This window comes from Pseudorasbora parva, chromosome 22 (assembly GCF_024679245.1).
Source record: "Pseudorasbora parva isolate DD20220531a chromosome 22, ASM2467924v1, whole genome shotgun sequence".
NCBI lineage: Eukaryota > Metazoa > Chordata > Actinopteri > Cypriniformes > Gobionidae > Pseudorasbora > Pseudorasbora parva.
The window spans coordinates 37915422-37929752 of record NC_090193.1 but is presented as its reverse complement, the minus strand read 5'-3'; the positions used below and the strand labels follow the sequence as shown (position 1 = coordinate 37929752).

Genomic DNA, 14331 nt, shown 5'->3' with positions numbered 1-14331 from the left:
TTATTAGATCCTTGTTCTGTTTTTCACAGAAAAAAAATTATATGAAAGAGTTTTGACAATGCCTCTGAGATCTTTTAAATCCATGTTAGGCTAAAATCTCATCCAGTAAAATAACACATTACAGGATGAAATTAATAGTTGTGATATACCAAAATAAAAACTCCATGAAACCAAAATGTCACACTGGGCTGAAAGTCAGAATATGTAATTATTAAATTAGCCTGTTTTGGATTTTATAGTGGCAGAAATTTTGGATTTCTCTAATTAGTAAGAGATTTTCTTGTTTGTGAATGGAGGTGTTACATTTTCCCTCTCTGTTTCTATCAGGTGAATTGGAGAAGCTTCAGGCCGAATGCTCTGGTCTGCAGAATGAATGTGACAGTCTTCGGGCTGAGAAGACAACATTAATGCAGAAGCTTCACAGACTAGAGGAAGAGCTTGACAGGTGGGTCACATGAACACAATCAGCCCATTCACAACAGGGCCACTTTGACTGTCTTTTAGGGTGTACTCACAGTAGCCAGTTTGAACCTTGCCCGAGTGCGTTTGACTACCAAAGCGCGGTTCGTTTGACTAGTGTGAGTGCTCCGAACCGTGCCCGGGCGCGGCTCGATTAGCCGGCCCTGGCCCGCTTGGAAGAGGTGGGCCAGAGCGCGATTCAGTTGGACTCGAGTGCGGTTCGCATGCAGTGTGAGCGCTAACCGTGCTGGAGTCCGTAATCAAAGCTGCAAAGTCCTCGCTGCACTTCAGCTGGTACCTTGCAAACCTCATAATACGAGCAGCACGATTACGTGAACATTTTCGCGCCACTAAGGCGACACATCTGTTTAACAACAGGCTGTGAGAGGGCTGTGGACCAAACGACACAAAATTATCCACAAAGAAAACAGAGCGATGGACTCCATTGTGTTCAGAGAGCGCCGCTCTTTCTGTTTATCCCGAAACCGTCGCACCATAATGACGTAAGCGTGCTCCGACACGAATGCTGAAACCCGAAACCGTCGCACCATAATGACGTAAGCGTGCTCCGACACGAATGCTGAAACCCGAAACCGTCGCACCATAATGACGTAAGCGTGCTCCGGCACGAATGCTGAAACCCTATGTGAGTGCAGGCCAGCGGGGGAGTGGGGAGGGGGGACATTCGTACTCGGGCCCAGTTCATGGCAACCGTGCCTAGTGTGAGTACACCCTTAGATCATTTCACACAACAAAAGGGAGTCACCAGAATTTCAAATGTTTTAGTAAATTGCCACACCTGCTCTCCTAAATGGAGAATGTTTGAATCACTCGCCATATTACACAACAACTGCATCTCGACAGGTTACCGTTGTAAGGCTGAAGTACTGTACTTAAGTCTCCCCATATTTATTGTGCTTACGTTATTATTTAATAAGTCACCGCTATGAGCTCATCTGTCCTAAAGCTTCACATCAATACAGCATTCTTTTCCATGACATGAATTTATTCGACAGAGTGTAAACAGTATAGTATTTCTTTGAATTTCTTTGTATCGCAGCTCCAGAGAGCGGAGTGCAACGTTGAGCAGTAGCCTAAACGCTCTGGAGAAATCCCAGGGTGACCTGGCGAATAAACTGGGTTCAATACAAGACCAGCACCAACAGGACGCTAGCAAACTGAAGGTCCAACTGGCCAAAGCAGAGAGTCGCACCAGAGACCTGCAGAAGGAGGTACATTTACATCTATGCATTTGCCAGACACTTTTATCCAAAGCGACTTACATTGCATTCAAGGTACACATTTTTTACATTATTGTTAGTTCTTGCTTTCCCTGGGAATCGAACCCATGACCTTGGCGTTGCTAGCTACAGGAAAGCCAATCAACTAAAGAAAAGGTTTTGCACAGTAATGACCATAAACATTGTTTTTCTGAATGTTTGCATGTTATTCTCTCTCTCTCTAGTACGACGACACTCAGAATCTGCTGTCAGATCTCCGGCAGCGATATGAGCAGACGGAGCAAGAGAAATGCTCCATCAACGATGAGCTGGAGCAGTGCAAGGTCAACCTCAAACTCCTGCAAGAGAAGGGCAGCAGTGTGAGTCTCGCAACCAGCACGTTTCATTTGCAGTGCAACAAGATAAACCTTGAACTTACTGCATTTCAGCATATACTATACTTCATTTAATTAGCTGTCGTCTACAATACATTACACCATTTAATGCGGTTGTCAGCAACCAGTGCAGATCTTACTTTGCTGTTTTCCACGTCTCTGGATAACACAGCAGAACACACATACACCACGATTTTGTGAGTTGTTAGCAAATATTCTTTGCTAACACCAACATTTTCAGGTGCAACAAGTTAAAGCGAGCATTTATGGGCGTCATATGTGACCCGTGCTGGCAAAATGAGTCTGAATTTTTCACGTTCTCTATTAAAAACCCTCCAAATGTTATATGATTTGTTGAAATCAGACAAAAAATTACTGAGCTACACCTGTTTGAAGTCGATGTCAGAATATGAGTTCATGTTTTCTGAAGGTTACAAAACAAAATCATCTAGCAACCATACCTTAAAATCCCTGGTAATAACACCAAATTTGACACACAAATTCAAAACCCATATCTATAGGAAAAAATATATTAAAAAAAAATATATATATATGAAATGGGGAGTCTATATGTTAAGACCTACTGTACCACACGTATCTAATATAATGTTACACATCAGATGTGTTTCCCTGACAGTTTACCAAACGTTCATTTAAGACATAATAGATGATCTTTGTGTGAATACTCCCCATGACAGATATTTTGAAATACTGTAATTCTGTATAGGCTATATCATGATTGCGCATTATCTGAGAGGCGTCTTTGTGCGCATGCATCGGATCTGTCAGTCCGCGGGAGCTTGAAAATCACATTTCATTGGTTCATACTCATGCCGCTGAGAATTCGCTATGAATATTCACAAAGTTGGAATGCTGCGCTTTATAACAATACCAAACTTGTGCTGAGAGGCAGCAGTCGCCGAGAAGCGGGCAGAGAAAAACTGAATTATTCATGGACAAAGCAAAGGTACTTTCTCACCTCTCAGAAACCGTACAAATAAAGATACTTTTAGAGATGTTTAATTGCTATCACTAGACGAGGGCCTAACAAACTTGTTTTTTGTGTGAACCTCATAACCTAAATTTTTCACTTGTTTTGCCTATAGCTTGAAATGATCCCTTCGGCATTCCTGACTCATTTTGCCAGCACGGGTCACATGTGCATTCAAATGGTTTGAGATTCAAACAGAAATTCCCAGTTGGTTTCATTGATATTGATGTTTATCTCCATTTTATTTTGTTAGATATTGTAATATTTATATAATATTAACCCCTCAAAGACTTTCACTTTCAGGGTTTCATCATTATGACCCAAGAGGAGAATATTTTCCACTGTTTTTTTAAACACATTTTTATAGTTTACTGCTGATTTTTGGCCATTCGTTCATTTTTGGGTGTGCCATTTGCTACACACAACTGTAATTATCACCTTAATATCCCTTAGTACTATCCCTTGCACACTGCCGAATGGAGTCGCAATCACTTGATGTCATTGATTTGTAAATATAACAGATTGTAGATATATTTAGTTGAATGCAAATAACCAGTTTTTCCCTTCATGTGATTTATTAATGCCTTGAACACTGTCTTCGTTCCTGACGTCATGCTTCTAGATGTTCAAATGTGTTTGTGGTTCTGGGGCGTTTGATACTTTTGTTTGTGTTGATTTATCAACAGTTCCTCCCACTGCACCCTTTTTTGTTTGTTTGTATGTATGTTTGTTGTAGTTGTACAACTCCCCCAGCCTGATTTCCGTTGAATAGTTTGAAGATTGATTTTTTGTTTTATTTGTAATATCCCTTCCCTCCTCTAGCCATCCATATTGCAGCCTGTCCAAGCCATTTTCATCGGTCTATTCCTGGCTTTGCTGTATTGGTGCTTCGGCCAGTTGTGGTAGAAAGGTACACACGCTCCTGTCGAGTCTGTTTGTGTGTGTCTCCTGTATATCCACTGTATATATCATCATGTATATACGACCTGTGCATGGCAAACTCACATTCGTCATTTCTGCACCCGCTTCGCCCCAAAATCCCTTTTTGGTGCTTGGCAACATGTGGGGAACTCCTAACCGATTCCTCGTCCACCCAGAATCACCTACTACTAACCAATCACATCAACTGTCTGTCATGCTTGGGTTGCTATAATGGTCAAATGAATCTGCATTTGGGGATTTTGGATTCTTTTCTCTTTTTTTCTCTTTTTTGGGGGCATTTTGGTCATCATATCATCTTCTTTTGCTTTTCTTCTTTATCTTTATGAAATTAAAGGCATATTTCATCCAAACATTAACATTGTCATATATTCACCCTCAAGTTGTTTCAAACCGGTATGACTTACTGTCATTCAAAGAACACAAAATACTAGGTTTTGAAGAAAGTTTATGCTGCTCATTTTCATGTAATGAAAGCATGGTGTTTAGCGGCTGACAAACTAAAAATAAAAAAGCAGCATTATAGAGTAGTCCATATGACTGATATATAATGTTATACGATATAATTTTGCACCATACAGAAATGTATGTCATTAATCCCTTTTTGATGTAGCTTATTCATACATTTGCATATCCAGAAAGTTTTGCTATCAGTGGCATCTAATGCCTTTGGTTACCATATAAGTGGTTTTCACCCCAGAACTAAATTGTTTTTCTATAGGGCCATTTTCCTGGTTGCATTTGCACCGCCAGTAGGATCTCTGAACTCTGACGTGAAAATCTAACATGAACCGTCCTATAAATGTTGTTTCCTAGCGTTAAAAAAATGTATTTTTCAGGCTTAAAGGGATAGTTTACTTTAAAATGAACATTCTGTCATCCTTTACTCACCCTCAAGTTGTTTCAAACCTGTATGCATATCTATCTTCAGCTGAACACAAGGGAAGATATTTTGAAAAATGTTAGTAACCAATCAGTTATCATTGACTTCCAGAGTAGAAAAAAAAATACTATGGAAGTCAATGGTTCGAGGTAACTGTTTGGTTACTAACATTCTTCAAAATATCTTCCCTTGTGTTCAGCTGAAGAAAGAAATTCATACAGGTTTGAAACAACTTGAGGGTGAGTAAAGGATGACAGATTTTTCATTTTAAAGTGAACTATCCCTTTAAATGGCAGTCTCGGTTTCTGGAACCGGAACCTCTAATGGCATCTGCAGTGATGCAAGGACTTTACCAATCAGTTTTACACAAACTCTATGGCACTCCAGTAGTCACGTTTATATTTCACTTTATACAATAGATAGCTTAAAATCAAGCAGCTTTACTGTATTAAACATGAAAACCCGTGTCAGTGTCTCATTTTAACAGAAGTAAAACTTCATTTTTCGCAGGATGTCTAACTTAAACCTTGACCGAGTGAACAAGCCAAATTAACTAGATATGTATTTCATGTGAAAAAAGTCCGAGCCTCAGCGCACACCTACCATTATGTAATCGCCACGGACCAATGGTAGTACGGAGGTGTTTAGCACCCTGAGCGAACTTCTACAGAAAGTTTGTTTTGAGAAGCCGTTTCAAACTTCCAAAATGAACTCCAAACGATCTTCGTTTCAGGTCAAGGTTTAGCCTGATTTTGATCGAAATTATGTCAATATTGGATCCTTTTAATCTTCTACGACATCTTGCAATGCTACATATTATCAAGGCTGAGAAAATAACATACTTTTGTGTTTACAGTTATTTTTTAAATGGTAGGTCCTGGTGTTTGGTATGCATTTGGCTAATCAATGTATTCTTACATTACTGGTAGTTCCTGTTTTAATGGGTTAGACCCGACTCTGAAGCATGAGCCGATTTAGTCCTTCCAAAAGGTGTTCCTATATCTAAAATCCTTCCCATTTCGAATGGTGCAAACACGCAAAAAATTATTCACCCAAAATTTAAATTTCTGTTGTTAATTCCTCACCCTCATGTTGTTCCAAACCCGGAAGACCTTCGTTCATCTTCTGAACACAAATGCAGATATTTTTGATGAAATCTGAGAGCTTTCTGACCCCTTCATAGACAGCAATATAATTACCACTTTTAAGGCCCAGAAAGGTAGGAAAGACAGTTAAAATAGTCCATGAGACTCCCGTGGTTCAACCTAAATGTTATGAAGCAACGAGAATACTTTTTGTGCAATAAAAAAAAAACTAAAATAATGATATTCAACCATTTCTTCTCATCCGTGTCATTCTCCTACGTTATTCACATAGTAAAGAGCGCAGCGTTTCCGAGTTCTACAGCAGAGCGGCGGCTCACCATTGGCTAGCTCTTGCATCACCAATCACACGCATTAACAGCGTCAGCCAATGGTAGGCCAGTGTTCTGACTTAGAACTCAAAGCATTGCACTGTTTACTACGTCAAAGTTGTTATCTTTGGACGAGTCACATTGTCTATTTTAACAATGTCTTTCCTGCCTTTCTGGGCCTTGAAATCTGTCGTTGTGTCTATGGAGGGGTCAGAGAGCTCTCTTACTTCATCAGAAATATCTTCATTTGTGTTCTGAAGATAAATGAAGGTCTTAAGGTTGTCAAACAACATTTTTCAATTCTGGCTAAACTAACCCTTAGGGTTAGTTCACCCAAAAATGAAAATTGTGTCATTAATGTCGTTCCACACCCGTAAGACCTCCGTTCATCTTCGGAACACGGTTTAAGATATTTTATATTTAGTCCAAGAGCTTTCTGTCCCACCATTGAAAATGTAAGTACTTTGATGATGTATTTATTACCTTTCTGGACAAGGACAATATACCATCCATGTCCAGAAAGGGAATAACCATAATCATCAAAGTAGTCCATATGTTACATCAGTGAGTTAATTAGAATCTCTTGAAGCAGTGAAATGCTGTTTGGTCCAAAAATAACAAAACTACGACTTTATTCAGCATCGTCTTCTGGTCTGTTTTCAGTCCGCGTTCGTGACTCTGCAGTGACTCTGCTGACATGTTATCTGGTGCGCCCGTGTGTTCGGGTTCAAATAAATATGGCTAAGCAAAAAAATGCTAAATCCTTAGACATGTTTGCGAAGGTTGTTTTGTTTACAGCGTGCGTTTCCCTCAGACTATAACTGAAGCTCGGGCGCACTAGATAACACGCCAGCAGCGTCACTGCGGAGTCGCGAGCGCGGATTGACAACAGACCCAGAAGGGAAGACAATGCTGAATAAAGTCGAAATCTTTGTTATATTTGGACCAAAATGTATTTTTGATGCTTCAAGAATTTCTAACTAACCACAGATGTCACATTGGACTACTTTGATAATGTATTTATTACCTTTTTTGGACAAGGACAGTATACCGTACATACATTTTCAATGGAGGGACAGAAAGCTCTCAGACTAAATATAAAATATCTTAAACTGTGTGTGAAGATGAACGGAGGTCTTACGGGTGTGGAACGACACAAGGGTGAGACATTAATGGCAGAATTTTCATTTTTGTGTGAACTAACCCTTTAAAGTGGTTTTCTGCCAAATTAAAAGCTCCTTTGTTCAACAGTTGAAAGCAAAGGAATTAAAACACCAAAGGGTTTCCTTTTTTTTTGTCTTCAGATGATCGCGTGCCTGCTTTTTATAGATTGATGTGTAATTTTGTGTTCCACTGAAGAAAGTCACTTTGGTTTGAAACAACATTGAGCAAATTATGTCTTTAATTGTGAATTATAATTTTTTTGAGTGAACTGTTCCTTTAAACAGCCTTTTTTTCTTTGAGTTTAAACACTGTTTGTTTTATAACTCCTGTGAGGTAACTGGTTCTCCCAGTTTTACTTAAATATTTGCTTTCTTCTCCCTCTTCCTCTCCATTTATTTGTGTTTCTTGAACTCTTTTGTCTCGGGTCTCTCCTCTCTGTCTCTTTAGCTCCAGTCTCCAGTGCTTCTGTCCTGGTTGCTCTGGTGCGTCTCATGACCTGTATTAATTTGCACTGCTGTTTTTTCCTCTTCCTCGTTTCAGAGCGGATGGATGCCCTGGATGCCGGTGGTCGCCGCCGTGGTTGCAGTGACAGCAGTGGTGCTTTATCCCAACTTGTCCAAGAGCTCCTCCTGAGAACATTAACAAATCACAACCACTTCCTGTCCCAAGCACGGCCCTCTGTCTAATCCCAGTCAGTTTTAGTCCGGGCATAAATCCAAACGTAATACCTCTCGTTTTGACAATTACAACCCCAATGTCTGTGTAAAATGCAAATGTATATAGTATAGAAAGAAAGAGGGAATAAAGTTCTAATGCATATTATAGAATAAATAATCTATCTGCATTTTTTTGATTATTAAAATGGCCTAAACTAGGTCTAATGTTCTTTTTTTGTTTGTTTTCTTGGATGGGTACCACGTTATTTTTGTTAGCAAGTTTTTGTTTCTTGTGGGTTTCCATGTTTGATGTGGCTAACCAAAATAGATGTACAGCCAAATGAGAATTTGAACTCTAGGGCACAGAGCGGCGAAGTGCCTACTTTAAATACTACTAGGACTAGTTCACATTGAAGTGCCACTCTTGTTCCACTCATGCAGCGTATTAATTCGATCTCGAATGGGGAAAAAAAGTCAATTTCACGTCATCCATGCTGTTATTGTGTGTTCGATCCGACATGCTTCTAGCACCGTGATGTCGTTGTTCTCTATGGCTGTTTTCTCTTGTATCATGTATAATAAGCAAATGTTCATGTCAGAGACACACTACAAGTATTTAGATGATTTTGAAATTCAACGTTCTTGACATGTAGGATTGTTGTCAATGTCAAATGGAATGGAGCATTGACCTAAAAAAAAAAAACACGTAGCTTTTTACCAACACACTGTCGGATTTGAGTTCACGGCTCCTGCCCGTCTTTTCTGTACTAAAACTCCTACAGTACCTCCTGAAAAAGGCTCTGGGATTTTGCTGCCTTACCTGTAAAATAGGGTTGTTCTTACAGAATGACATTGGATGCAATGGCTTTAAAATGAATGATAAATGGGTGGAAGCGTCTCAGATGCACTCCCGTGAAGCACAGAAATGTGTGAGTGAATTATTTTGGGGGTGAACAGAATGAGTTGTTTAAATTTGGATGTGCAAGCTGCTTTGAGACTGGAGGAAGACGAATTAACCAATGATGTGTTTGGTGTGTGGTTCACATTTGTCTGCTGTGCTGTAAATAAACAGTCTTGGAGCAAAAAGCCTAGCTCATCTGGTTCAACGTGTCAAGGACTTTTGTTTTTTGCATCTTTTGTTGTTTTACTGGAAAGTCACACTCCAAAAATAAATAAATCCATTGAACGCTTCAACATGGATTTGACCACGAATGCAAAAAAGCAAAGCTTGTAGCACAGAAAGAAAGGCTAGCTTTTCGTTCATAATGCATGATGGACTTTTTATTTGAAATATCCGTTTGGAACATCGTCCTTCACGTTAGATGAATGCTCATAGGCCGTTTGTAAATATGTATGTATGAATGTTTGTGTGTAAATATGTTAGTCACAAAATAAAAAAATTGGATATAAATGATATTGGTCATATCTAATTTGCTGCTGAAGCCAGTTTTTAGGATAATGATGCATTGGCCTTTTCCCTCATTTTAAATCCAAATACGAGTTCTCCGTTCTAGTTTATGCATTTTTAACATCCAGTTTTTGAATGTGCAGTTTAAAGGTTTTTGCTTCCACTTTCAGAATGCATGTCTGATACCTGTGCTGACCAAGGGGGTTTCTTTTAAACCGCAAACGAGACTTGTTTATTAGGTCGTAATTGAACATATAGGCTAAACACTGTTTTTTTTTTGTAAGCTTGTACTTCTGTTCTGTCGATTCAACGATGGTGGAATGAAGTTTCTCTCGAGACGTGCGTTTAAAATCTGGTGTTTTTCAGAGCCTTTGGGAAAAGATATCTTTAAACTGCTCACCAATACCAACCAAGTCAGTACAGCACACTGCCTGTATATAGTTCTGTCCATAAATATTTGTTTTTTAATTTTGTTTTCTTGAATTGAGAGCTCAATGACACTTTTGTTTCGAACATCAAATATCGGAATTCTATTTTGTAAAAAACACAGAATGATATAATACAGATGAAAGGGTATTTGCACTAACAAGTGTGATGTGCATGACTTCAATAAAACAACTTCACTTTCCTTGACTAGTTTGTTTCTTTTTGATCAACTTTATCTTACGCAGAACACCATCATCATCTTTTGATATAAGCATATTAAACTGTGCCTTTTTCTATGTGGGTTTATCGAAATTTGTTCTTGGTAAGCTGAGAAGCATCAAACATTGCAATCATATAGACCCATAATTTCTTAAAACTGTTCAAAAGTGTGAGGATATTTCACCTGAAAACAGAAATTCTGCCATTTACTCTTTCTCGAGTTGTTCCAAACCTGTTCTGTTCTACACAAAGGAAGAGCTTTATGATCAAGCAGATCTCATCCCCCATTGATGACCACAATGTTTCCATACTATGCTTGTCAAGAGGAGCGAGATCTGCTTGGTTATAAAGATCTTCCTTTGTGTAGAACAGAACAAAGACATTTATACAGGTTTGGAACAACTTGAGGATGAGTAAATGACAGAATTTACAATTTTGGGTGAACTATCCCTTTAAATGATGAAGTTTTCATCGAAACGTCTTGAAATGTTGTTTGTTGCAATGAACACAAGATGGCAGCCCTTGAAAGTTATTTTAGAAGCTTATATTTGTTTATACTATGCATTATGATGAAGCATTTTGGAATATATAAGACCATAAAATATATTTGTTCTCAAGATTCCTTTCTCAAGCACACGTCCTTGATCTTTTCTTTTTTTAAAGTAATGTGTGGAATGTCTCGAATGCCTTTGTTGAATTGTTCTTTTGTCTGGACAGATCTGTGAACTTGAGATTCCACGTTTCCTGCCGTGAAACATGGAGCACATTCTCAAGCAAGGCCTGTGGCTGCTGATAGAGTGCCAGCTGTCTGCACCTACTGCCAAACCTCATCGACCCTTCTCTGACACATTCAGGGGCCCGCCGGGGCCGTCGCTTTGACATGACTGTGGCATGTGGGCGTATAACCCTCCCTGACTCAGCACATCATCGATGACAGGAAATGCCCCGCCCTGTCTGATAACACTCGACACACCCGTCCTGAGATTTATGCAAGGTCACTCATTCTGAAACACCGCCGTATAGAGTTAAAAGTGCACTCTCTGTTCTCGAGTTCAAGTCATTACTATTACTGTTACTCATACTTCAGTCTGGGATTTGAACCACTTCTATGTGTATATTATATATATATATATATATATACACACACAAACACACTGACTAGGCATAACATTATGACCACTGACAGGTGAAGTAAATAACACTGATGATCTCTTCATTACAAAAGTGCTCCAAGGAAGGAACAGTGGAGAACCGGCCACAGGGTCATGGGCGGCCAAAGCTCATTGATGCACGTGGGGAGCGAAGGCTGGCCCGTGTGGTCCGATCAAACAGACGAGCTACTGGAGCTCAAACTGCTCCAGAAGTTAATGCTGGTTCTGATAGAAAGCTGTCAGAATACACAGAGCATCTCAGTTTGTTGCGTATGGGGCGGCATAGCCACTGACCAGTCAGGGTGCCCATGCTGACCCCTGACCCCACCGAAAGCACCAACAGTGGCACGTGAGCATCAGAACTGGGCCACAGAGCAATGGAAGAAGGTGGCCTGGTCTGAGGAATCACGTTTTCTTTTACATCACGTGGATTGCCAGGTGTGTGTGTGTGTGCGTGGCTTACCTGGTGGCTGTGGCTCTTCCAGCAGGATAATGCTCCTGACACAAAGCACAAATGCTTCAGGAATGGTTTGAGGAGCACAATAACCAGTTTGAGGCGTTGACTTGGCCTCCAAATTCCCCAGCTCTCAATCCAATCGAGCATCTGTGTGATGTGCTGAACAAACAGGTCCGATCCTCACAACTTACAGGACTTAAAGGATCTGCTGCTAACATCTTGGTGCTAGATACCAAAGCACACCTTCAGGGGTCTCGATGGGTCAGGGCTGTTTTGGCAGCAAAAGGAGGACCAACACAATATTAGGTGATGTTTGATCATTGTATATCAAACATATAAATTAAAAGAAACAAATCAATATATACTTAATGCTATTTTCCAAGTCCCTTACGCCGCATTCACACGGGGCGTAGGCGTTAACGCTTCCCATTTACTTTAAATGGGTGACATCATCCGTTGCCGAACTGAATTGTGGGTTCCGTCGCGGCGCTTCACTCGCGTTCCAAGCGGCAGAAGTTGAAGATTTCTCAACTTTTCAAGCACCAGCGCAGGCGTCATCCAATCAGATCGTCGTATGCAAATATCCTACAGCAGACGCTAGCCAACAGCTTTGAGCACCTGTGCAGTGCACTGACAACAACTACACGGGCAATCGCATACACACATAACACCAAATCTGCATCCATTTTGTCTCACAGACTAGCTGTCATAAAAAGGTGCTTTTTTGTGTTGTGTTTTGGTCCAAGCGGCAAGTTAATGTGATTGGCTGTTGTCACTATGACGATCGCGTCAGCACCCAGCTTCAGCCACGCCCTCCGTCAATGTTAACGCCTACGCCCCGTGTGAATGCGGCGTAAGATGTTAAACAGTTGAATTTTACCGTTTTTGAATCCATTCAGCCGATCTCTGTATCTGGCGGTAGCACTTTTAGCATAGCTCAGCATACATCATTGAATCGGATTAGACCATTAGCATCACATTTAAAAAAGACCAACGACTTTAGTTTTTCAAAGATAGTATTTTTCCAATTTAAAACTTTACTACTCTGTAGTTACATTGTGTACTAAGACCAATGGAAAAAGAAAAGTTTTGATTTTTAGACCGATTATAGACTATTCTCTCATTCCTGCGTAATAGTCAGGGAACTTTGCTGCCATTCCATAAGTGCAGCGGTGCAGTGATATTACGCAGAAAGTAGTTCTTAGCTATATCGGTCTAAAAAAAAACCCGCAACTTTTCCTTTTCCATCAGTCTTAGAACACAATGTAACTACAGAAGATATATACATCAAATATAGTGAAAGTCTTTGGTCATTTTTGAGAGTAATGCTAATGGTCTAATCCGATTCAATTATGTATGCTAAGCTATGCTAAAAGTGCTACCGCCAGATACAGAGATCGGCTGAATGGATTCAAAAACGGTGAAACTCAACTAATGAACTCTAAGGGACTTGGAAAAGGAGCCTATTTTCTAAAAAAAAGTGGAGTGTTCCTTTAATATGTGCCCTTTAGACAGAAAATGTGATGATTCCATTAAAATTAGTAGTGCTAATAATGTCTAGCGACATCTTGATGATTCAGATTCACCTGGAAATGTGATGCCAGCACTCAAAGATCACATGCCTTACCATCATGCGGAGGATTCGATCTGTGCCCGAGGGCCTTGGTTTGGTTCAGCCTGTGGGTTTGTGCCCAGACCGACAGACGGGGAAGCAGACGGCACACGGAGGCTGTAATCTGTGCTTCAGACGCATTACTCAGCACAGAAAGATGGGATGTTGTGATGAAAATCTGGTTGCTTCAGTCATTGCATCATCACCAACACTGAGCTAAGACTTCTGCAGCAAACACAACCAATGCTTACTTAAAGAGTTAGTTCAGCCAGAAATAAAATTTATATAATTAATGACTCACCCTAATGTCTTTCCACACCCGTACTAAACACACTCCCGTACTCCGTTCATCTTCACACACAGTTTAAGATATTTTATATTTAGTCCGAGAGCGTATGCAAGTGTATGCACACTATACTGTCCATGTCCAGAAAGGGAATAAAAACATCATCAAAGTAGTCCATATGAGACATCAGTGGGTTAATTAGAGTCTCTTGAAGCATCCAAAATACATTTGGGTCCAAAAATAACAAAAACTACGACTTTATTCAGCATTGTCTTCTTGTCTGTTTTCAATCCGCGTTTGTGTTCAATCCTCAAATAAAGATTCAAACGGTTATGAATCAGCGGATTGATTCATGATTCGGATCGCGTGCTGAAATCAAGTGACATTGGCGATCCGAATCATGAATCAATCCGCTGATTCATAACCGTTCAAATCTTTATTTGAGGTTTGTTTTAAAACGCGGAAGACAATGCTGAATAAAGTCGTAGTTTTTGTTATTCTTGGACCCAAATGTATTTTTGATGCTTCAAGAGACTCTAATTAACCCACTGATGTCTCATATGGACTACTGTGATGATGTTTTTATTCTCTTTCTGGACATGGACAGTATAGTGTGCATACACTTGCATACGCTCTCGGACTAAATCTAAA

The 14331-nt window shown here is 40.0% G+C and overlaps 1 protein-coding gene across 6 annotated transcripts in view; it reads left to right on the top strand.

Moving 5' to 3' along the window:
- The window catches only part of slmapa (sarcolemma associated protein a), an 88563-nt gene extending 78406 nt beyond the window's left edge, over positions 1–10157 (top strand). For 4 of the 6 annotated variants that reach the window (XM_067432348.1, XM_067432346.1, XM_067432344.1 and 1 more), the window contains 4 exons: positions 328–445; positions 1520–1691; positions 1925–2059; positions 8006–10157. In XM_067432348.1, the coding sequence (XP_067288449.1) occupies positions 328–445; positions 1520–1691; positions 1925–2059; positions 8006–8098 (518 nt within the window). In that variant the 3' untranslated portion in view covers positions 8099–10157. Of the gene's footprint in view, positions 1–327; positions 446–1519; positions 1692–1924; positions 2060–3887; positions 3976–8005 lie in introns of all 6 variants that reach the window. The other 2 variants (XM_067432347.1, XM_067432345.1) reach the window with 1 other exon arrangement.
- Positions 10158–14331: the final 4174 nt, after the last annotated feature.